At 42.6% G+C, this 26,298-nt stretch overlaps 3 gene segments (V, D, J or C); all 3 read right to left on the bottom strand.

Annotated features, from left to right (window-relative positions):
- Positions 1-3,787: 3,787 nt before the first annotated feature.
- LOC129407042 (immunoglobulin lambda variable 6-57-like) lies at positions 3,788-4,309 on the bottom strand. The segment is given in 2 exon segments: positions 3,788-4,146; positions 4,256-4,309. Coding segments are annotated over 2 exon segments (405 nt in total).
- Positions 4,310-6,269: 1,960 nt separating this feature from the next.
- On the bottom strand, positions 6,270-16,114 carry LOC129407041 (immunoglobulin lambda variable 5-39-like). The segment is given in 5 exon segments: positions 6,270-6,391; positions 6,742-6,744; positions 7,629-7,778; positions 15,618-15,947; positions 16,069-16,114. Coding segments are annotated over 5 exon segments (651 nt in total).
- An 89-nt stretch (positions 16,115-16,203) lies between these two features.
- LOC129407040 (immunoglobulin lambda variable 1-40-like) lies at positions 16,204-26,298 on the bottom strand. The segment is given in 3 exon segments: positions 16,204-16,305; positions 25,682-26,100; positions 26,250-26,298. Coding segments are annotated over 3 exon segments (570 nt in total).

The following is a 26,298-nucleotide window of genomic DNA, read 5'->3' as shown; positions in this document are numbered from 1 at the left end:
TTGGTGTAGGATAACATGGGGTTTGTCCTTTTAGCCCTGCCATAGGGAACTTAGGTTACCTTAAAGCAATGTCCTTTCTGTATGGACACAGGAAGACAGTTAATATTATGCTTTGTAACTTGGGAGCTGATTGACTCCAATAATATTTACTCGCAGGCATCTGCTTTCTCCACTCAGTTGCCCTTAGCCTAGCACCCCATAAATAGGGTCCCGACAAGGGAAGGAATGGACCCAGGGCAAGCTGTGAGCTACCCTGGCATCGAAATGGGCTAGGCCAAAGCGCCACAATACGCAACTATAAATTGAGAGCATGGTCATAGACAAAAGCTGTCATGATCCAAAAGTAACGAAGAGACTAGGACCCTGCTGGGATTAGGAAGACTAACCTGGCTAAGGACTGGTCTAGAATATATAGTGAATGCAACAGCTAATTAGAGAGAGAAAACAGAAGGGAATGCCTTGCCACAGTGGCAGGGTGGGGTGGGGGGGAGATGGGATTGGGGAGGGTGGGAGGGACACTGGGTTTACGGGTGGTGGAGAATGGGCACTGGTGAAGGGATGGGTTCCAAACTTTGTATGAGGGAAGTATAAGCACAAAAGTGTATAAATCTGTAACTGTACCCTCACGGTGATTCTCTAATTAAAAATAAATAATTAAAAAAAAAAAGAATATATAGTGAATGTCCTCAGGAAGAACCAAACTTGAAGTCTGATATATCTCTTACTGTGCTCATACACAAGGACATTGCTAGAATAAGAAGTAAATTTACTATAGCTGTTTAAGTAGATTACTAGCTCACACCCTGACAGACCCTTGTTTGAACCCCATCCTTGAGCTGATCTGGAGTAATCTCCTTAGATGATTTTGTTAATGTCTTTTTGTTAATGTCTTACCCTTCTTTGTTGATTTGTTGATGTTCAACCCACCTTTGTGTTACTGCCCTATGTGATTGCTATATTAAACTAAGACTGTAACAAAACGAGGGAAGAGACTGAGAGACAAAAAGAGGGAGATGACACAAAAGAAGACAAAGAAGACACATGGGAAGACACAGAAGTGAAGCAGACAACGCAGACAAAAGAAGACACAGAAGCAGAGATAGAGATAGCACAGTGGATAGGGCATTTGCCGTGCACAAGGACGACCCTGATTCAATTCCCAGCATCCCATATGGTCCTCTGAGCACAGCCAGGGGTGATTCCTTAGTGCAGAGCCCTTGTACATTGCCAGGTGTCACCCATGAAGCAGAAAAATAAATAAATAAATAAACTTTCTCCACTATACAGTGTCTTCATGCCCTTACTCTGTGTTCTATCAATAGGCATATATTTCCACTGAGTCTATGCTATAACTTGTGAACAGGGTGCTGTGAACATAAGAGGGCAACTGTCCCTTCAGTTTAGCAGCCTGCTTGACCATGTGGCATTTTCATTTGTACTTTTGTAAGAAACCTTTTTAGGGTCCTTCAGTACCCAGCGTACCTACGTACCTACACCAATCCCACCACCTGTGTCAAATTCCCTCCACCAATGTTCCCAGTTTCCCTTCCCCAAACCCAGCCTGCATCCTTAACAAGCACATTTTTAAGATTCATTATTGCACATTGGGCCCCATGGTTACAACATTGTTCCCCGGGTCTTACATGTACACATATACAATACCTGTATATAATCAATTTTTCCAAAAAACTGCCCCTGCCCCCACCTCTGTTCCCTTCCCTACTTTTCAACCGCTCCATTTCTCTCCTTCTTTGACTTTTTCATTACTATAATCTAGGACCAAGGTTTTGCTCAGCTTCATATTTTCCTCCCTGTATCATGTTCTTCTATATACCAAAGATAAGTGATATTTTTTGGCATAGTACCTCCTTCTTCTGATTTAATTCACTTAATATGATATCATCCACCTCCATCTGTGTTTCAGGAAAATGCATGAGTTCATCATTCATTGCAACTGCAAAGAATGCCACTCTGTATCTATACCACAACTTTATTATTTATTCATTTGTCGTTGAACATCTGAGTTAATTCCATATCCTAGCTATTGTACAAAGTGCTGCAGTGAATAATAGGAGTTCTGCTCATATATCCTTACAAATGGATGTTTTTGTGTCTTGGAGATAGAGATTTTTTGTGGGTGCGGCGTAGATACTAGCAACCAGTTGACTAACTGGCAGTTAATATTACTTGTTTGATAAATCTCAAAATTATAAGAGAAAATCCCATAAGTTTTCCATAGAAAGTGGACACAGCTGACATTCCTAAATTCATGAATGAGGATTCTTTGAACCACATCATGCCAACAGCTGTTATTTCCAGACGTATATACATATGCCTGTAAATATCCATATAATATGCTCGCAGCTCTGAGGTAACACATCATTATCATTTTTTTAAATTTTATTTTATTGAACCACCATGTGGAAAATTACAATGCTTTCAGGCTTAAGTATTAGTCATACAATGCTGACAAAACCATCCCTTCACCAGTGCCCATATCCCACCACCGAAGACAAAAAAAAAAACCCACAGTACACCTCCCATCCGCCCACCCCGCACCCCCCTGCCTTGTAACTGATAAATTTCACTTTACTTTCTATTTACTTTGGTTACATTCAATATTTCAACACAAACCTCACCATTATTATTAGGAGCACCCCACTAGAGTCAGACCTATTGTGAAGAGAAATGAGGTCCTGCGGCCGCGCGGTTTTGTATTTCTGTACTTTGACAACTAAGTCCAGAGAGATTTCTTCCGGATATTCGATCATTGCAAGCTTGTAAACCCCATCTGTGGTCGTCATAATATGGCGGTCCCCACCCCTTCATCCCTGGGAAGGGACAGGCGAGAGAGAGAAATACCTTTCCCCTCCCTAGCGGGCATGGGGTCGCAGCTTAGTTCTCTGACAGGAAATAATCTGCAAGGAGCAGTCCATGTTGTAGTTGGTTCAGCGGGGTCTGGATTCATGCGGGTACAGCTGCGGAGGAGCCACACACACGTGCAGCCCCCGGGGTCACATCTCAGCAGCGGTGGGATCATTATCATTTTTATTTGTGTTTCTCTAACTAAGGAATATTTTTACATTATTATTGGTCATCTCTATGTCTCTCTGTGGGTGTGTCTATCTCTTCTCTCCATTTTATAATGGGGTTATTGACTGGTTTTTGTTCACTAGTTGGTGAGTACTTTAAAGATTTTGATTGTTAGTTCTTTGTGTGGAGTATTATTTATAAATATATCCTCACAGTCATTTGTATGTCATATTATTTTAAATTTGCCAGCCGAAAGTATTTAAATTCATATAGTTGCACATGCTTGTTTTGTACAGTGGAATCAAACCATTGGAGACCTCTTAGAGAAACATAAATCCTTTGATAGCTAACTCATTCCTATAGATTACCTACACTTAGCTGAAATGCTTCCTTTGCCTTCTGCTCACTGAATCATCTTTATGCCATGAAGAAATTCTATGAATTACTTGGATTATGCTACAATGGTTGTTGGAAAGGATAAGACACATTATTCAAGATAACAAGGCAGAAGTGTGTAGTTCTGCTGTTTTGTTTTGTTTCTGTTTGCCTGCTTGATTTATTATTTTCTAGGGATAAAACACAGGACCTTGTCATGGAAGGCATGTATTCTACAACTGACTGATATCCCAATCAAGAGTTAGGTATTTTGAAAATAAAACACAGAGAACAGTGCACAGATGATTGAAACTTGAGAATACAAGCAGAAGACAGGAGAGCAGTCACCTGACAGAGCTGAGTTGATGAGAAGGGGAATTCAGGGCAGTTTTTGTCTCACTTCCCTATAGGTCTGGAGCACTGGGTGACTATAGCCGCTACCATCATCGGACTGACAGTAATAGTCCGCCTCGTCCTCAGGCTGCACACCAGTGATGGTCAGGTGGGCAGCATTAGAGGCACTCTCAATGGACCCAGAAAACCTATTAGGGACCCCAGAGGGTCTTTTATTGTCTTCATAGATCACGTTTGTGGGGGCACTCCCAGGGCGCTGCTGGTACCAGTGCACATAGTAAGACCCGATGTCTCCACTGCTTCGTGTACAGGAGATGGTGACCTTCTCCCCTGGAGACCTCGACACAGAGGGGATCTGACTCAGCACAACCTGGGCCCAAGTCCCTGAAAGGAAAGAAGAGGGAGATCAATGAGACAGAAAGATACAGTTCCCAGGGAGGAGGGAGAGGTCATCATCCTATTGCCACCCCTGCAAATCCCCAGCAGGCACTACCTGTGCAGGAGGCCAGGAAGGTGAGGAGCAGCAGAGTCCGGGCCATGCTGAAGACACCCCCACACTTTGTGGCCAGGACTTGGCAGTCACACAATGTCCAGGAGACCTTTATAGGGCCTCCTAATCCACAGGGTGGGAGGTTTTCATGCAAACCTTCCCCTCTCAGGAAGCCTTGCAAGCCCCTCCTTAAAATTGGCCTAGATTCAGGCTGAGTAAAGAGACGCTAGAACAGGGGGAAGGATTTCTCCCCAGCAGGGCAGGGTGACATCTGCTGGGCAAGAGATTCAAGACCACAGAGCACCGCCCCCTGGTGGACACAGGAGAAATGAAGTGAGTCGGAAGGAGAGAAGCAGATAGAGAAATACTGCACCATTTGTGAGATATTAAGAAAAATAGTGTGAGTCTAATATGCAATGCTACGAAAAATAGGGGCCAGGGATATTGGTCAATGTTTGAATGCTTGCCACAGGTGTTTGGAGGGGAAGTAAAGGGCAGTTAGGATAGAGAAGCGACAAGTAAGGCAATAACTAGTTAGAAATGATCACTATGGGCTGGAGTGATAGCACAGCGGGTAGGGCGTTTGCCTTGCACGCGGCCGACCCGGGTTCAAATCCCAGCATCCCATATGGTCCCCTGAGCACGGCCAGGGGTAATTCCTGAGTGCAGAGCCAGGAGTAACCCCTGTGCATCGCCAGGTGTGACCCAAAAAGCAAAAAAAAAAAAAAAAAAAAAAAGAAATGATCACTATGGGCAAGAACTGAGTGTTGAAATAGGTAAAGTAGTATACATGATAACTTTTAGTATACATATTGTAAGCCATAATGTTCAAAAAAAAAGAGATACAGTGAGAGAGGAAAAGTACCTGCCATAGAGACAGAGGGGAGGTAGGACAGAAGGGAAATGGGGAGTGGGGACTTTAGTGGTAGAAAATATGCACTAGTGAAGACATTGGTGTTGGAATATTGTATGACTGAGACCCAATCATGGACAACTTTGTAACTGTGTATCACAGTGATTCAATTTTTCTAAAGAGGGAAAAATGTGTCAGAGCCAATGACCTGACAGCCTGTCACAGTTAGAATACAAGAATCCATGGAGTATATGCCCTACTGCCTTCAATAACTGATATCAATAAGCAGACTTTTCCATAAAATCTGCCCAATTGTTAAGTACAATATTGAGAAAACATGACTGTGATGCAATGTGACAGAAACTATCTTGATTTGTTTCTCTCTATACCTCAGAGGAGTGAGATCACCCTTTATTTGTCCTCTTGCCTCTGAATCATGACAGCTTCTTTTTTTGTTCTTTTATTTTGTTCTTTGATTTTCTGCTACACCTTCGTGCAGTCTGTGCACTCAGGGATCATGCATGATGGAGTTAAAGGGACCCTATGGGGCACCAGGGATTGAACACAGGTCTACAGGCAACTCAGTTTCCTTACCCACTGTACTCTTGCTCTAGCCCCTATACAAAAATTTCTGCAACCATTCTTCTGTACTTGGACAGTTTTAATATTTTCATATCCTGGCTATTATACTCAGGCAACAATGAACAGAGATGACATACATATTTGAATTAATTTTTATTTAAATACAAATTGTAATTTAATAATCATGATTTATAATCGTGTCCAGACTAGATATTAAGGTATACAATGTTCCAACATATCCCAAAATGACTGTTGATTTACCTAGATCAGTGTCCCCAAGTTTTCTTCTTCTAATCCATCCTGTCTCTTTTAAAAGCACATTTTTAAGATTAGCTACTGTAGTTTTAGTCCCATGTTTACAGAACTCTTCCCTGTGCTTTGACATATACATATATAACATCTGTCAGACACCAAGGTGATAAAGGCACCTCCTTCATGCCTGCCTTATTTTACTACCCCAACCCTCCATTTCTCTCCTTTCTTGCCTATTTCACTGCTGTCATCTAAGGACAAGAGTTTGCCCCACACTGGTAACTTGCATTCCTTCTATGTTATTTTCTATACCAAAATAAGTGAGAAGATTCAGTATTTGGTCTCCTTCTTCTGACCAGCTGCATTAGCAGGATATTTCCAGGTCCATCCAAGTTTCAGTGATATTTTTGGTTTCATCATTCCTTGGAACCTCAAAGTATGCCATTGTGCATCTAAAGAAAAATTTAAAAGTTGGTGAAAGTACATACAAATCTCATACGATGAAGGCAGACGAGTAAGTCAGTACGATTCAGAAATATACATCTGACTGTTCTGATATCTAGAACGTTATCAGATGACTTGAACATTCTACCCCCTGGAATGAAAACTGACATTTAAACAAACAAAAACTAGTAAACCAATGAATGTTTCTGGCAACCTGTTCCATAAGAGCAAACAGATCATCAAATAGCCCAAATGAGCACATTCAGTTGAGCAAATGAACAATATATGCTACATTCCTATAGTGGAATATAATTCAGAAAAAAAATCTTGGATTTTTAGTATGTTTAGTCCAACTTACCAGCTGGAAAAGACAAACAGTATATCAACTTGCCAAATATAGATGAGAACCCCAAATAGGGGACAATGCAACATGGGAGTAAATCTTTAGATTTTTGAGACAGTTTGGGGTAAGCTGAAGGGAAAGTGTAGGGGGGTGGAACAGGGTGGAAGTAGCTGAATAGATGGAGATGGATGGAAACTAGATGTGAGGTGGCACATAGATACAGTCTCTACTGAAAGCAGGAGTGAAGTCACACCCCTGAAACTTTTGCAGGTTGTAAACCAGTGTGAACTCAGTAGCAGAATAAACTATTGTCAAATGCCACATCATGCATGGACCTAGAAATACTATGTAATCACTGTCATCCCTTTGCTCATTGATTTGTTCGAGCAGGCACCAGTAACGTCTCTCATTATAGATACTGTTTTTGGCATATCGAATACGCCAAGGGTAGCTTGTCAGGCTATACCGTACAGGCGTGATACGCTCGGTAGCTTGCCAGGCTCTCCGAGAGGGACAGAGGAATCGAACACAGGTCGACTGAGTGAAAGGCAAACGCCCTACTGCTGTGCTATCACTCCAACCCACTATGTAATAAAAAATGTAAATAAAATAAAGGAGGTACAAAGTACCACAATTTTTTTGGATCCTATCCATGTGAAAAATCCAGAACAGAAAAATGCATGAGGTTTGAACATGGACTAGTGATTCCTTGGAGTGAGTAAGTTGGGGTAGGATGAGAAGAATCACTGATGGGTTTGAACTTTCTTTCCAGAATGATGCAAATGTTATAAAATTCGATTTTGGTGTTGACTGTGCATCTCTGCTGATTCATGACGTACAATTGAACTGGTCACTGCAAGTGTTTTAATACATGAAATATAGCAGGTTACATCTCAGCATACCTATTGAATACACCCAGTCTGAGAAGGAGGAGCCATCATTGGTCCTGTTCAGGACATTGTTGCTGTTTTCAGTGCAGGAGAGGGTGACTGTCAGTCCCACAGACCCTGACACTGATAGTTCCTGGCTCAGTCCAGTCTGAGCCCAGGACCCTGGAATGGAGCAATGGAGAAACAGAGGTGAGACAGTTACTAGCCACAGTCTGTTCTCAAAACAAAGCATTTTTCCCCCACAGCACCCAGTCAACCCTGATCATGGTCTCCCACATAATCACTTCCCAAAATTCGCACTGTCAGTCACCTGGGTACTGAGTTAGCAGGAAGAGAGGAGGACAAGAGGCCAGGCCATTGCTGAGACACCCTGGACTCTGATCTGGATCTCACAAGGGAGACAACTGCACAAAGTCCCTCTTATCTTCCCCTGAGGGCAGAGCAGAAAGGAGCCTTTTATGCAAATCACCCCTTTCCCATCTGCTCTGGGCCTACATTTGGTGAAAGCTGAGTTGGAAGGGGAGCTGGGGCAACCTCCAGGGTGCTAGAGGTCACAGTTTCTAATCCCCAGGGAGTGCAGAGCCCCAGGTGACAGTTTCAGAGCTGAGTTCCTCCAGCAGGCTCAGGGACAAGCCCACAGCGCCACCTGCTGAGTCAGATGAAGATCAACCACAGAGACCACACAAAGCACCAGCACCATCTCATGTATCAACTACCCACAGATTTAGCTGCTCCTAAACTCAATCTTAGGTGCAGATTCTGAAGTTCCTAAACATCCGTATCCAGGTATTTATTATGCTCATAGGGCATGATCTGTAACCATCAACCTCTGAGTGCCATGTGAAGTGTCATGCCTAAAGCTTTCTGAGGAAAAGGTACTCAGCTTAATGAAGGTATTCAGCTTCATTGGTACCTCCTCATCCTTTCCCAGAACCTGATGAGCATTGGGGTGGCTGGTCCACAGAATAGATTTAAGATTGTTTTCCTGGAGAGTGTCCACTCCTGAAATGAACTCCTTCTCACAAGTTACTGGACTTTGAAGTCAAGCAGAACACTTGACACAAGAGTCAGCAGCTATCCAGGGAACTATGTGTCCAAACCTGGATCCCTGTATTGGTACCAGACATCTCAGGATTATTTGGAATCACCAAGGAGTCACAATGTGTTTTCCTTGTAAACCTGTTTTTCCACTTCCATTCCCTTGCATTGTGGTTGTCCTTTTGACAGTAACAGGGAGGCCCATGCTTTGTTATGATACTAGCCTTTAGATATGTCAATTATCATGTAGAGTGAAAACTATGTCTTTAGAGCATTTAGAATTAGTTGACTGTATTTATTTTGACTGAGATTCCATTTACAATGCTGTTAATAACAGATTCATATGTGTATAATTCCAATACCTCACTCATTACTACAACCCTCTCTCTACACCAGGAACACAATCATCCATCCCCTTCAACCTCATGCCATTGCCACCAACTCAATTGTTCACCCATTATATTGCCTTTGAACCTTTGCTTCTACTTTGCTGAGTGTCTTTAAGTTTGACATATGAGAGAGAGAGCATTCTGTGTCTACCTCCTTCTATTTCACTTCACTCAGCATAATATCCTCTAGTTCCATCTATGTTTTACAGGCCTCAAATTACATTATTTTGACCATTGTTAGAACTGCATACTAGTCCATGTTGTGTCACTTGTATCACTTGTCATCCTGTTGTTCATCGATTTGCTCGAGCACGTGCCAGTAACGTCTCCATTCGACTCTGTTGGGTGCTAGTGCAGCCCAATGGCGTCTGCTCTCTCCAGGAACACAAAGAGCCTCAAACCGTTCTTTCAGGGTCCCGATGAAGAAGTCTGAACATCTCATGATGGGCGGCCACGTGTTCTTTTGACGTCCCGTGGAATCCAGTCAGTAACAGCTCTAGTCCAGTGGTCATATCTAAATCACGTTACATGTCTGGCCAATCTGATTATCGATGCCTTGGCAAACGAGAGAGCATACTAAATTCTTGATCGTCAACAGAGGACGGAACTCTGGATTTCTTCTCTCATTTGACATTCCAAGCATAACTCTTTCGATTCCTCTTTGGGATACCCGAGTAGCGTTCTCATCTAGTTTTCATCTGGCCCAGGTCTCTGAAGCATATGTTAGGGCAGGAAGAATGGTGGAGTTGAAAAGATGTGCCTAGAGCCAGAAATTCTTTGGTCTGTTAACCACTTCTTTGAAGCTCTTGAAGGCATTCCATTCTGTTCTGTTACTCCTGTGCAGTCAGGTGCCAGGTCATTTGTCATGTTGAATTCTCGACCTAGATATACAGAACTGCTGCGTTTGGAGAAGTCCATCCACTGAGGGCAAATCAAACATCAGGAATTAGTCCATTTCTCATGAACATTGTCTTCATGAGATTCAGCTGCTGTCCAACCTTCCATACTAACAGTCGAAGTTGGCCAGCATTCGTGTCACTTGGCTGATGTTTGGTGTTATTAGAACGATGTCATCAGCAAAACAGAGGTGGTGTAGTTGTCAACCGTCTATCTTCACTCCCATTCCTTCCCATTTCAGTCTTCGCATGATGTTCTTGAGGGTGGCACTGAAGAGTTTCGGTGAAATGATGTTGCCCTGCTGAACCACTCTCTTTACATTGATGATCATTTCTTTGTAGAATAGTGAGATCCTGATGGTGAATCTGTAATACAGCTCGTGGAGGATCCCAATATACTATATTTGATGGCCCCGTTTGGCTAGGGCTTCAAAGAACCCTTCAGTCCCAACATAATCAAAGACCTTCTTTAAATCAATGAACATTAGACCAAGCGGCATCTTGAACTCTCACGAAACCTCAATGAGCTTGATTACCACGTGGATATGGTCGATTGTGCTGAATCCTTTATAGAACCTGGTTTGATCGTATGGTGGCCGTTCATGTGAGGACATTGTTCTGCCAATCCCATTCAGGATAACTCTAGTGACTAACTTGTTGATGACAGACAACAGGCAGATCAGGCAATAGTTGCCAATTTCATGAATGTCTCCCTTCTTGTACAATAGAACAGTCCTGCTGATTTTCCACTGGAATGGAACCATGCATTCAGAGAAGTAGGGTTTGAAGAATCAGGCCAGTGTATTGACGAGTGCTGGCAGCAGATTCTTCAAGTGTTCAGATGTGACCTTGTCTGGACTAGTTACTGTATGCTTTACCAACAAAATGGCGTGTCGGATTTCGGAAGGGAGAATGCTGGAAATGACATATCCATCCTGTGGAATTTGGTATGTGGCCAGGTGGACGTGGCTATCAAAGAGATCTGAGTAGAGGTCGTGAGTAACCTTTTCCATTGCCCACCTGGAAGATGTGATAGATTCTTCAGGACATCAGAGGACAGTCATCTTAGTCTTATAGTTGGTGAAGGACAGGTGGGTGTTTCAAATACTTTACTTGGCTTCTGCCACATTGGCCAACACTGCTGCTCTTCTCTGAGGTCTTCCTTTATCACTTCTCTGCACAGCTTTGTGACCTCGGAAGTAACCTTGTGATTACCTGAGGCTCGTGCCACACCACATTGGAGAATGAGCTCGAGAGTTTCCAAAGACGGGCAAATTTTTGTGGCTTTCTCTGTCTCTCTCTGCATTCTTCGCACAGTCATGGAAGTGCTGAACCAGTTGATCATATTTCTCATCGATTTTGTCAATGACAGCATCTTCCCATATTGCTGCAATAGTGCCAAAGAACTCCCAGTAGGTGGTATTTCTGGGAGTTCACTTCTTAAACTTTGCAGCCCTTTCTCACCGCTCTGTGAAGTAGAATTTCGCAGGAGGGAGACAGTGGTCTGATCCCGTTTGGAATTTTGGGGCAACAGCGGTCACATCAGTAAGGCAAAACAATAAATTGAATATGATGTCATCAATTTTGTTGTAGAACTATCCACTGGGAGACTCCCATGTCCAACATTTAGATTCAGCCTTCTGGAACTGCAAGTTACCATGCATGGTCTCGGTCAACATGATGAACAGTCTCTCACCCTGTTCATTCCATTTTAGGCAGTGGGTCCTGCTGTGGAGTTCTTCGGGTGACCTTCTAGGTCCTATCTTGGTGTTAAAATCAAGGACAATGACCTTGTAGAAGGTGTGGCCTTCTTTACAGAACTTTTCCAACTCATGTAGAACGTCTCAATTTCTTTTTGTCATAGTTGGATGTTGGTTGTAGACGACGAACATAGAAACTGCAGGCTGTGAGTCATTTTGTATGTATACCTTAATTTATTAATCCTTTCATACAAAGTTGGGAATTTGGGTTGTTTTCACACCTTGAGTACTGCATTGAGAGTGGCAATAAACACTGGTGTGTATATTTCCTTTGGGATTAATGTTTCTGTTTTTTTGCAGAAGGATTCCAAGAAGTGGTATCAGTGTATTATATAGTAGTTCTAGTCTTATTTTTGATAGATCTACATATTAGTTTCCAGAGAGACTGAACCTGATGACATTCCCACCAGGAATGGTTGACAATTCCTTTATCACCACTACTCTTCCAACACTGGATGTTCCCAGAAACTTAGATATAAACATAGCATCTTGTTTAAACATTAAGTTTTCAGACAACATCCCTGAGTGGGACAAGATTTTCCTATAATTTCTCAACTTTCCATGTCACTATGATAGATCCAACTGTGTCCACCTATACAGACATACTTAGTCTTATACCTAGGCTGCTTCCAGAGATGAGCAGAAGCCACATATTGGTCCACAGAGAAGGGTCTCTGGTTTCTGTTGGTACAAATACATGCAGTTCCCACCAACACAGATGCCACTGCTCAGGGTGCAGAATACGCTTATGTCCCTAAAGGTACTGAGAGAGACAACGTGTGGGTGGCTAAGCCAGAAGAGGCTGGAAGAGGAAACCTGCAAAGATGCAGGTCATGGGTTAGAGTCCAGCATTAATTCTCAGATCAGAGTTGTGGGTTAAATCAGGCTGGAGGGTCTTCTCTGTCACCCCAACACCTGATTCATCTATGCAGTGAGAGAGAAGCCAGACAGGGGTCCAGGCCATGATACACAGATGCCCTGATCTCACAATAAGGCTGGTCTGACCCAGCCTTCCTTTCTTCTCTATGCTCTTCCCAATCACAAGCTCACCAGGCAAATGCATTTCCTCCCAGTGATTTCCCACATCCTCTCTGAGCTCTGGTGCTAGAACTCAGCTCACACCAAACTCAGGAGGACAGATATATGCTTCACTCTTAGAGAAAGCCCTGGGAGGAAGCACCTGCTGAGAGCACACACTGGCTGTCTCAGGGGAGTCTTTCAGGCCTGGGAGGTCACAGCTGATGCATCTCCTCTATGAGTATGGAGCCCAGCTCCAAGAAGTGGCTTCTTTTGCGTTTGAAGTTTGTTCTTTAAATTATATATATGATATATATCCATATATATACTTGTCATTTTATTTGTATTTGTTATTGGTTTTGCACTCTCATTGTGCATCTAAGACTCCTCTTTTTGTGTATAATTCGCATCACTCTCACACACAAAAAGCTCTTTGATTTTTCCATTATCTTTCTTTCTGCTAACCAACATAGATTTCTCTGCATCTAGGACTTAATTTCGTTATATTTTGCCAGTTATTTCGTTGTATTTTGTCAGTATTTTACCACTTTATTTACTTCATTAATTCAGGTTCCTCATGCCAATGAAACCATATAATAATTGCTTTACACTTCTCCATCTTATTTAGCATAATCAATGCAAGTATTTCCAAAATTGCATCAGTTTTAATAACAGTGTTCCATATATGTATATCTAAGCATGTATATTTGTTGAATTATACATAGTTGTGTGTGTGGCATAGCTTATAAGTCTCTGATTTGTGGAGATAAAGAGTGTTTATGCCACACTTGGTTGTGGTCAAAATTTATTCTTGGTTCTGTCATCAGAAATTATTCCTGGCAGTCTCAAGAAACCATCTTCTGTGTCTATACTGTGTCTTCAGCCCCTTAGTCTAGTATTCTATCAATAGGCATATATTTCCACTGATTCTATGCCATAGCTATTGTGAACATGGTGCTGTGAACATAACATAAGAGTGCAACTGTCCTTTCAGTTTAGCAGCCTGCTTGATCATTTGTACTTTTGTTAGAAATCTTGGTAGGTCCTTAGATATCCAATGTACCAACACCAATCCCACCATCTGTGTTAACTTCCCTCCACTAAGGTCGTCAGTTAACCTTCTGCATGCCTCCTTAACAAGCACATTTTTAAGATTCCTTATTGTACATGGACTCTATGCTTACAAAATTGCTCCCTGGGACTTATATGTGTACAATACATGTACATAACGAATGGTTCCAAGGAAACTGTCCCTATCCCTGTTCTCTTCCACCCATTTTCTCTACTTTTCAACCTTTCCATTTCTCTCTCCATGCTTGATTTTTTCATCACTATCATCTAAGACAAAGGGTTTAATCCACTTTCATAACTCACTTTCCGTATCATGTTCTCTTATATACCAAACATAAGTGAGATCATTAGGTAGAGGCCTCCTACTTCTGATTACATTCACTTAACATGCTATCCTCCACATCCAACTGTGTCTCAGGAAATTCCATGACTTCATCTTTGCTTGCAACTGCAAACCACACTTTTATTATTTATTCATTTGTCATTGAACATCTGGGTTAATTCATTATTCTAGCTATTGTACTAAGTACTGCAGTGAAAAATAGTTTTCATATGTCCTTTCATTATTTTTTGCTTTTTGGGTCATACCCGGCAATGCACAGGGGTCATTCCTGGTTCATGCACTCAGGAATTACCCCTGGCGTTGCTCAGGGGAACATATGGGATGCTAGGATTCGAACCCGGGTCGGCCGCGTGCAAGGCAAATGCCCTACCCACTGTGCTATCGCTCCAGCCCCTCATATGTCCTTTCAAATGGATATTTTTTTGGTTTGGAGATTCAGAATTAACATTTGGGGGTATATATTAACAAAAGTTGACTCAAATGGGAGCTAATCTTATTGGTTTGACAAATTTCAAAATTGAAAGAGAATGGGGTGGGGGGCGGGGGCAGTGGGTATACTGGGGATTTTGGTGGTGGAATATGGGCACTGGTGAAGGGATGGTGTTTGAATATTGTATAACTGAGACATAAACCTGAAAACTTTGTAACTTTCCACATGGTGATAAAATAAAAATATAAATAAAAAAATTGTAAGAGAAAATATCATATATTTTCCATAGAAACTGGACCCAGCTAACACTCCGAGAAAACATAAATGAATATTATTTTTTACCACATCACACCAACAGCTATTATTTGCAGACATATATACATATACGTCTGTCTATATACACACACACAAATATATATTCTCGCAGCACTCAGTTAATACATCATTGTCACTTTTATTTGTGTTTTCCTAACTAAGATAAAAGAGGCACTTTATTCATGTGTTTATAGGTCATCTTTTGTCTTTACAAAAAATAAAATTCAGCTCCATCGATAATGGAGAGAAGAAATGAATAGAACCTACTTAAAAGGAGAAATCCAAATGACCAAAAAAGCACATGAAAAAGTTCTCTACATCACCAATCATCATGGTGATGCAAATCAAAACAACAATGTAATATCACCTCACACCTTAAATACTGGCACCCAGTGTGAACTCATATGTGGGATGTTAGAAAAAATAGTAAGAGACTAATATACAAAGCCAGGAACAAAAGTGGCCAGAAAGACTGGTCAATGTGTCCTTGCCACGGGTGTGTGTGTGGGGGGGGGGGGTAAAGGGCAATTAGAATAGAGAAGCAACAATAATAATACTTAGAAATGGTAATAATAGAAATGATCTTATGGGCAAGAACTGAGTGTTAAATATAGGCCAAAGAATATACGTGATAACATTCACTCCAGTGTTGGGGTAGAGGAGATACTCCCAAGACACCCTCTGAGTGCAGAGCACAGCAGTGGGCAGGTTTTTGTCTCCCTTTCCCGTGAGTCTGGATCACTGTGAGGGTAAGCGTCGCTGTAATATGTAGCACAGTAATACTCAGCGTCGTCCTCAGGCTGTAACCCAGAGATGTGCAGAATCCCTGCATTGGCTGAAGCATCTTTGGATCCAGAGAAGCGGCTTGGGACACTGGAGCCTTGGACCTTCTCTGAGTCTGTGCAGTAGTTCAGGAGATACCAGGGAGGGCTTCCTGGCTTCTGCTGGTGCCAGCTGATCCTTTGGCCCACAACACTGATGCCACTTCTCAGGGTACAGGACAGTCTGACAGTTGTCCCAGGTGATACAGAGAGGGATGGCAGCTGAGTCAGCACAGACTGGGAGAGGGAACCTGCAAACACAGACATATGTGGGTGCTAGACAGAGACCAGTGTTCACCTACTTGGGAGTCAGAGCCAGAGAGTTGGACCCTGACCATGAGCCTAATCTGACTCTCTGTGAACCATCCGTACCTGTGCAATGATAGAGAAGCGCAAGGAGGACGGGAATCCAGGCCATCCTGCACACCTCAGAGACCCTGAACTGAGGCTGGGCTGACACAGGCATCTCTTATCTCTGTGAGGACCCTTAAAGAGGAGGGGCTGTGTTCATGCAAATTTGTTGCCCATATTGGAGATCTCTGCTTCACCCTGAGCAGGAACTGAGGTCTGCTCTTCTTTGTCTTTTTCTTCCTTTTGCATACTTATCATCTGAAAAATTATTTTAGACACTTTGGTTTATAGCACTGATAATGGTAGGTGTCAGTCTAAAAATATTCAAACTAGTGCTACACAACAGTGTCAGCTTTCCTCGAACATGTTCCACTTGTGTCCCCCTCCCCACCAAAATTTATCCTAATACCCCGTCTCTCCAGCAGTAATATACTTCCTATTAAAGACCAGTTTCTGATGATTGTCATTGAGGATTAATTGCTTCTTTACTATATTAATTTATATGATACATATGACTTTTATTATGTACCTTGGTGTCCATCTCCAGATAAGCATCTGGTGCACTTCACTCTTTAAACCGAGAGTGCTAATGACACATCTCAAATTTACCCATGTGAGGAAACAAATGCTGGGACTTGACCCAACCCTGGGAGCAGGAGATACTGCACAGCCAGAGATTGGATAGCTGCTGAGTCTGCACCAGAGTCCAGTGCATGGGCAGGCTTGGCAAGGAGGTGTGGTTGGCTAAAACTTTAGGATTGTTCACGGGGAGGTGCCCAACTTTAAAAAACCTATTAAAGATTCAAAACTCCCTCTAACTCACAACTCCCTCTGCTGCTAACTCATCAAACTTCAGTTCCATTTATACGATTCCTGGGCAATGACCTGACAGTCTATAACATAACAAAAATTCCAGGGAATGTGTGCCCTAATCCCTGGGAAAATGGCTACCAATAAACAGCTTTTATATATGATTCTCAAGATGTTTTTTGAAAAATAGATCTAAAACTGTGACTGCCGCATGATGTGACTATGGTTGCCTTGGGGTGATGATGCAGAGGGATCTGTATCATCCTTCAACTGAAGGAAGAAGTCAGATCATCCACACTTGCCCTCATCCCAACTATGGAACATGGTGTACCCCAGTGACTAGGTGTCATCCCCTTCATCTACATGGCGACACAAATCTTGTGAACCCTCTCACATCTCCAAAGATAGAATCACTGTCATCCCATTGCTCATTGATTTGCTCAAGCGGGTACCAGTAATGTTTTCATTATGAAACTTGTTGTTACTGTTTTTGGCAAATCAAAATTGCCACGGGTAGCTTGCCAGGCTCTGCAGTGTGGGTGAGATACACTCAGTAGCTTGCAGGGCTCTCAGAAAGAAACAGAGGAATCAAACCTGGGTCGGTCCCATGCAAGACAAACACCTTACTGCTGTGCTATTGCTCCAGCCCATCTCCAAGATATTTTCACATCTGTACACAAGCCCTCCACTCAGTACTCTGATTCAGAGTTTTACTCTGAAAAATCTTACCCGTATCTAAGCAAATGGACAAACGCTGAACCAAGGCACCCTTGAGCCTAGGACACAGATGAAGTGAAGACAACATGTCACCTCCACATTAAGTTTGGTAGGGTTCCCCAAGGAAGCAGAGGGTAAGGAAAGACTGTGGCCTGTAGGTGACCTTGCAGTCATCATCATGAGAACACCTTGCACCTGGACCCTAGGTGTTTGTTCCTCTTAAAGATTTGGTGGAGATAGTAGTCTAGTGAACACTGTTACCATCAATTTGTTATTCTAGAGCCTCAAGAGGCAGCCTATCCCCTCATCTGGTGATCCAGTTTCACTCGCAGCACTCCCAGCAAGAGGCCAGTTCCTGTGTTGTGGTGACTCCACTAACTGCACATAAGTGTCCCCATTTTGGGGGGAGGCCCCACATTTTGCACTACTCTAAGATCATTCCTGATAGTACTCAGGAGATATGTGATGCTGGGGATCACACCCAGGTCTACTGCATGCAAATATGCACCCCAGGCCTTTGAGCTGTCTTCCTGGCCTGTAAGTATTATTGTATCAGGACTGGGAAGATAGCTCAGCAGGCCGAGTGCTTGCCAGACATGCTGGAGGCCAGGGGCCTATTCCTCACACTGTTGGTCCCCCAAGCACAGCTGGGTGTGGTACCAAAACTAAAGTCTTTCTTCCAAGCTGAGCATTCCTGTTTACTAAAAACACTTCCAAAACCTGCTTCCAGTTTGAATATGTTCTGGCTGGTCAGGCCCATCATGCTGTTGGTGCTCAAAACTAGCCAGTTTCCTGCTGCTCTATGGGTGGGCTATATGGTGAGTATAGAACCATCACCCAGGTGTACAGCTCAAGGTGAAAGTTTATATCATAATAGATGAATGATGAATGAAGCTCCAAAAATCTTGTTTTTCACCAGTACTCAGAGCAATAGTACAGCAGTTGGGTGTTCACCTTGAACGCAGCCGACCTGAGTTCGATTCCTCAGGCCCTCTCGGACAGCCCAGCAAGCTACCGAGACTATCTCGCCCGCACGGCAGAGCCCGGCAAGCTACCTGTGTGTATTGGATATGCCTAAAACAGTAACAATAATTCTCTCAATGAGAGACGTTACTGGTGCCCGCTCGAACAAATAGATGAGCAATAGGATAACAGTGACAGTGACAGATCTAAGCAACAACCCCCTTCACCAAGGCCCTAAGGCAGCTTCCACCACTCTCAGACCCTACAAAACCCACAGGATTCCATGGCATTTTTAAAAGCTCTGAAAATTCAAGCAGCAGCCATAGTACCTGCCTCAGTTCTGTGTAACATGGTCCCAATGGCTCCTCCTGACCATGAAGAGAGTTTCCTCTGCGCACACAGGACTGAAATGAAAGCTTGGTAGCATTAGATCCTGCCCAAGGATGGGATCCTTTCATTCAGCTTCTCTCTTGCAACCCCACAGCGCCCCCTACAGACCAGAGTTCATCTTCAAGGTTCTCCAAGGATTTGAGCCAACTGACTTTACAGCTGCTGTACTAAAGTGCTTGAAAACTTGTGTGCCAGCGTGAGTATCAAAGTTTAATGTCACTTCCCACCAGAAAAAAAAATTGAAAAAAATTATGACACATAACATAGTTTTGTAGTTGTTTTCATGCAACATTGCTGAGTAGGACAGGTTTTCTACAACTTCCTCATTTCTGTGTCCCTGTGATAAGCCCAATTGTGTCCAACCACACAGTCAGCCTTGGCCTCAGACTGCAGCCAGAGAGGAGCAGAAGCCTGCACTGGGCGAGTCATCTCTGAATCTAGAGAAGCAAGGAAGATCTCCTCAAGCCCAGTGCTTGTTTGGGTCCGTGTGGCAGAGGGGAAGATGCCCGGGAGGGATCTCTCTCTGACTTCTTCTGGTACCAGTACCCACCAACAGTGAACTCATTGCTCAGAGCACAGGTGAGGCTGATGCTCCCAAAGTTAAGGAGAGGGACTGAGGGTGAGTGGCTGGGTCAGCACAGGCTGGGAGAGGAAACCTGCAAACTCAGACAGTTGATGGAGCAGGGGCCACTGTTATCTCGCAGATCTGGTTTGTGGCTAATACAGACCACAGGTCTTCCACCATGCATGGCAATTCCTCACCAATCAGTGAAATGAGAGAGAGAGAGAAAGAGCATGAGGAAGGGAGGAATCCAGGCAGTGGTGCACACAGACCTCTTTTCTCAACGACAAGCTTACCAGGCAAAAACATTTCACCCAATTACTTCATAGTCCTCTAGGGTCGGTGAAGCTCGGCTCACACACAGACTCAAGAAAATAGACATTTGCTTCACCTCTTGGAGTGCCCAGGGTGGAAGCACCTGCTGAGACCACAAAGGGCTCCGCTCAGGGGAATTGGTCAGGCCCAAGAAGACCAGAGCACAGAGCACAGAGCTCACTGATGAGGGGTGTTCGAATTTATTTTATAGTAACTAAACTAGTAGCACTGAAGATGTTCTTTTGATTTATTTTACATAAAATGTTGGAGAATTTGATGAATAATTTTTAAAAACAATGATATATGCATATATATATAAATGATGTCAATTCTACTTTTAAGATATTGTAGGATTCTCTAAAATGCGAGATATTTGTTTGTGACTAGAACGATAGTATCTTGGGTAGGGCATTTGCCTTGCATCAAGTTGTCACGAACATTCCACAGGTTCCTGAGCGTTGTCAGAAGCAATTTCTGAATGCAGATCCAAAAATAAGCCCTATGCATCACTGGGTATGACCCAAAACAAACCAATGAATAAATAAGTAAATCAATCAGTAAAATGTCAGATCTTTGAGTGAGAAAGTTAGCCTCTGGGGTCATTCTTTATGGGTTGATACTGATACAAACCACTGTGCCTGCAAGAGGCTTGTGCACCTATTATGCTGGAAAATGACGCTGACCCAAGTGTTGCAGACAACAGTGGAGAAATGGTTCTTCATTAGGCTTCCCTGGATCCAATCTCATAAATAGAAGCAAAGTTTCTTTCTTATAATGTAGGCTATAGCTGCATGGGAGACAGCTCTCCCAAACTGGCTGCGGGGGATGGAAGGGGAGTCAAACAACAGTCAGAAATATTAGCGGCTATTGTGGAAAGTGCAGAGAAATTGGAACTCTCGTACATTGAAGGTAAACAAGTCAGCCAGTGCAACTTCTAGAAATATGCATCTGACTGTTCTGACCATCTAGGATGTTCTCAGATTGCTTGACAATGGTGTAGGATAACATCCTATCATATCCCCTTTGTGTAGGATAACATGGGGTTTGTCCTTTTAGTCCTGCCATAGGGAACTTAGGTTACCTTAAAGCAATGTCCTTTCTGTATGGACACAGGAAGACAGTTAATATTAAGCTTTGTAACTTGGGAGCTGATTGACTCCAATAATATTTACTCCCAGGCATCTGCTTTCTCCACTCAGTTGCCCTTAGTTCCTAGCACCTCATAAGTAGGGTCCCGACAAGGGACAGAATGGACCCAGGGCAAGCTGTGAGCTACCCAGGCATCAAAATGGGTCAGGTCAAAGCGCCACAATACTCAACTATAAGTTGAGAGCATGGTCATAGACAAATGCTGTCATGATCCAAAAGTAACGAAGAGACTAGGACCCTGCTAGGATTAGGAAGACTAACCTGGCTGTTGACTGGTCTGGGATATATAGTGAATGTCCTCAGGAAGAACCAAACTTGAAGTCTGATATATCTCTTACTGTGCTCATACACAAGGACATTGCTAGAATAAGAAGTAAATTTACTATAGCTGTTTAAGTAGATTACTAGCTCACACCCAGACAGACCCTTGTTTGAACCCCATCCTTGAGCAGATCTGGAGTAATCTCCTTAGATGAGATTTTGTTAATATCTTACCCTTCTTTATTGATTTGTTGATGTTCAACCCACCTTTGTGTTACTGTCCTATATTAAACTAAGACTATAACAAAACGAGCGAAGAGACTGAGAGACCAAAAGAGGGAGATGACACAAGAGAAGACAAAAAAGACACATGGGAAGACACAGAAGTGAAGCAGACAACACAGACAAAAGAAGACACAGAAGCAGAGATAGAGACAGGTCGGAAGAGACCAGAGGAGAGACTACGGAGACAGAGACAGAGAAACAGACAGAAGAGAGCACAGCAGCACACACAGAAGCAGAGCACAAGGAGGAGCTATCCCGATCTGTCCATACACAGCGGCTCAAGAACACCAAACGTGAGCAGCGTGTGCAAGAGAGAACTGCCCCAAGTGCTTGCGAACAACACAACATGACCCATCTCCGCACTCCCTCTCCCATGTGCACGCCCCTTTGTATTTTTTACACCTAGAATGAAAACTTACATTGAAACTAACAAAAACTAGTAAGCCAATACTTCTGCAGCTCTTTGCAAGAGAGCAAACAGATTATCAAATAGCCCAAATGAGCATGTTCAACTGAACAAATAAACAACATGTGGTATTCATACAGTGGGATAAAATTCAGCAAATTTCTTGGATATTTACTATGTTTAGTCCAACTTATGAGCTGGAAAAGACAAATACTATACCAATTTGCCCAACTGTGACATATAATCCAAATAGGGAACAAACTAACAGGGGAACAAATCTTTAGATTTTGAAAATTGTTGGTGCCAAATCACACTGTTAGGATGAGCCCCTGGAAACTGACTGACACACAGACATGAACACAGGGACCCATGAAAATCAGCAAGATATGAGTCATGTGTCCAGACTGGTTTTAAAAGGATTCAACATCACTTCCTTTGGCAGTCCGTTAGCTCAAACTCCTAGCAGAACAAAGCAAGTTTCCCTTTCTCAAAGACCCCTAACCCAGCTTGGCTTTGGGATGCAGACATTCTCTTATATCTTTTTGATTCACCAGGTTCAGAACTCTAACCCATGGAGCCCGGTTTTGCATTCCCCTCCTGAGTTTGTTGACTATTTAGATTATAGTTTCAATAGGACAAAATATTCCCTGATGTTTTATTGTCCTTCCTATAAACTCCTTTTCCCCGCTAATGGTTTCTCTGTATTGAGTGCATTAGATGTGTGTATGTAGGTTGGTACATAAAAAGATCTGAGGGGCGCTTCTCTATGCTTTTCCAGGCCAGAGCAAGTAAAAGCCTCTCCAGCAAATCTCACTTCTCTCGAGTTTCTTATCTCAGCAAACCCTACTGAAAGAATATTCACACAACAGAAAACACTTTAGGGATAACTGAGGGAAAGGGGTATTAGAGTGGAACAGGGTGAAAGTGACTGATGAAATGGAGGTGAATGGAAATTAAGTTTGACGAGGCAGATATATACAGTCTATACTGAAGGTGATATGAACCCACAGCCCTGAAACTATTCCAGGATGTAAACCAATGTGGACTCAGTAGCAGAATAAACTATTGTGCCAGGCTCCTTCTCTCAACAGTGCTATTCAATATAGTACAGGAAGTTCTTGCCATAGGTGTTAGGTTAGAAAAGATATCAAGGGTATCAGGATAGGAGAAGAATAATTTAAGCTATCACTATTTGCCAAAGTCATGATACTATATTTAGAACAGCCTAAAGACACTACAATAAAAAAGCTCCTAGAAACAATAGGTTTGTATACCAAAGTGGCAAGTTACAAAATCAACACCCAAAACTCCATGGATTTCTTATATACAAATCATGAAGAAGAACAAAGAAATATGAAAAAATCCCATTCACAATACTGCTTCAGAAAATCAAGTATCTAGGAATCAGCTTAACTAAAGAGGTGAAGGACCTGTACTAAGAAAATTAAAAAACACTCTTTCAAGAAATTAAAGAGAACTCTAGGAAATGGAAACACATCCCCTGCTCATGCATTGGGAGGATTAACATTATCAAAATAGCAGTACTCTCCAAAGCATTATACAGATTTCCTATGGTCCTTATAAGGACACACATCATGATCTTCAAAGAAATAGACAAAATATGTATAAAATTCACATGGAACAATAAACCCACACCAATAGCTAAAGCAATCCTTGGGGAAAAGAAGTTGGGTGGCTTCACCTTCCCCAACACCAAACTGTATTAAATGCAGTAGTCATTAAGATAGTGGGGTATTGGACTTACAGCAAACCACAGATCAATGGTACAGAGTTGAATACTCTGTCACAGACACTCAAGTATATGATCACTTAATCTTTGAAAAAGAAGCAAGAAAGTGAAGTAGAACAAGAAAACTTTCTTCAACAAGTGGTACTGTGAAAGCTGAACTGATACCTGCCAAGAAATGAACTCTCACCTCTGCCTAACACCAAGCACAAAAGTCAGATCAAAGTGGATTAAAGACCTCAATACCAGACCTGAATCCATAAGGTACATGGAGGAAAATGTAGGCAGAACCCACCATGACATTGAATTGAAAGGCATCTTAAAGGATGAAAAAGCACTGACCAAGCAAGTAGAAACAACATAAACAAATGGGACTACATTAAATTAGAAGCTTCTGCACCTCAAAAGAAACAGTGACCAGAATACAGAGAGAGCCCACAGAATGGGAAAGGGTAATTATCAAATACCCATCAGTTAAGGAGTTAATATCCAGGATATACAAGACACTGGGAGAACTTTACAAGAGAAGCACTTCCAACCCCATCAAAAAATGGGGAGAAGAAATAAACAGAGACTTCCTCAAAAAATAAATGCAAATGATCAAAAGGCCTTTGAAAAAAATGCTCAACATCGCTAATCATCAGGGAGATGAAAATCAAAAGAACAATGAGATATCATCTCTCACCAAAGAGACTGGCACACATCAAAAAGAACAAGAAAAATCAGTGTTGGCACAGATGTGGGGAGAAAGGGACTCTCTTTCATTGTTGGTGGGAATGCTGACTGGTCTTTCCTTTCTGGAAAGCAATATGAACATTCCTTCAAAAACTAGAAATTGAGCTTCCATGTGATCCAGACATACCACTTCTGGAAATATATTGGGGAGGGGGAAGGGGGAAGAGCACAGCAGAAATGACATCTGCACCTGTATGTTCATTGCAGCACTGTTCACAATAGGCAGAATCTGGAAACAACCCAAGTGCCCGAGAACAGAAAACTGGTTAAAGAAACTTAGGTACATATACACAATAAAATACTATGCAGCAGTTAGAAAGATGAAGTCATGAAATTTGCTTATAAGTGAATTGATATGGAGGATAACATGCTATCTGAAACGAGTCAGAAAGAGAGAGACAGACATAGAATGACTGCACTGTTTTGTGGAAAATAAATGAATATAATAAGAGACTAACATAACAAGTAGACATAATGGCAACTTAAGATTGATCCACAATTTGAAGCCAGCCTCATGAGAAGAGGGAGAAGGCAGCTGGGTTGGAGAAGGGATCACAAAATCATTGACGGTTAGAGGGATCACTCGGAATGGGGGGTGTATGGTGAAAGAAGTAAACATAATAGCCTCTCAGTATCTATATTGTAAACCATAATGCCCAAAAGTAGAGAGAGAGTATGGGGAAATTGTCTGCCATAGAGGCAGGGAGAGGGGTATAATGGGGACAGGGATATTGAGGACATTGATGGTGGAAAATGTACACTGGTGGAGGGATGTATGTTCAATCATTGTATGACTAAAAATCAAACATGAAAGCTTTCTTACAGTATCTCATGGTGATTCACTAAAAAGAAAATTTGAAAAATAAACTCCTCCATACCACAAAATGCATGGGCCTAAATATTATGTAATAAAAATGTAAATAAAATAAAGGATGTGCAAAGTACCACAAGTAATTTGGATCCTATGTGTGTCAAATATCCAGAACAGAAAAAGCATAAGGTTTGAACATGGACTAGTGATTGCTCTGGAGTGAGCAGGGTGGAATAGCATGAGAATAATCACTGATGGGTTTGAAATTTCTTTCTAGAATGATAAAAATGTTATAAAATTAGATTTTGCTGTTGACTATGCAAAACTGTCAATTCATGAAGCAAAAATTTGTACTGAGCACTAAAGGGTGTTTACACATGATTAGTAACAGGTTACATCATGGCATAGCAATTAAATACACACAGTCCGAGTAGCAGGACCAATCATTGACCGTGTTCAGTGGGTCTTTACTTAGACTCCTACCCAGACAGTGCAGTGTCCACAGCTGTTTCCAGTATGACACAGGCTGATCTGTGGGGGATCACTTAGACCAGGGCTGGGTTTCTGTCTCATTTCCCCTTGAATCTGAAGCACTGTGGCACCGCTGATACTTTTGTCCCATGAAGAACAGTAATAATCAGCCTCATCCTCAGACTGGATGCCTGAGATGGTTAGAGAGGCCTTGTTTCCAGATTGAGAACCTGTGAACCGATCTGGGATCCCTGTGGGTCTACTACTTCCATCCATCACAAGCTTGGGGGCAGCACCAGGAATCTGCTGGTACCAGCCTGTACTATAGTAACCAACATTGTTGCTGTTTCCAGTGCAGGTGAGGGTGACTGTCTGTCCCACAGACCCTGACACCGATACCTCCTGTGTCAGTCCAGTCTGCGCCCAGGACCCTGGAATGGAGCAATGGAGACACAGGTGAGACAGTTACTAGTCACAACCTATTCGCAAACCAAAGAAAGCATTTCCCACCACCACTGCTAGTCAACCCTGATCACGGTCTCCTACATAATCACTTCCCCAAGTTCACACAGTCAGTCACCTGGGTACTGAGCTAGCAGGAAGAGGAGCAGGACAGGAGGCCAGGCCAT

This window comes from Sorex araneus, chromosome 9 (genome assembly GCF_027595985.1).
Source record: "Sorex araneus isolate mSorAra2 chromosome 9, mSorAra2.pri, whole genome shotgun sequence".
Lineage (NCBI taxonomy): Eukaryota > Metazoa > Chordata > Mammalia > Eulipotyphla > Soricidae > Sorex > Sorex araneus.
The sequence above is the reverse complement of the archived record's forward strand: the minus strand, read 5'-3'. Positions and strand labels throughout refer to the sequence as shown.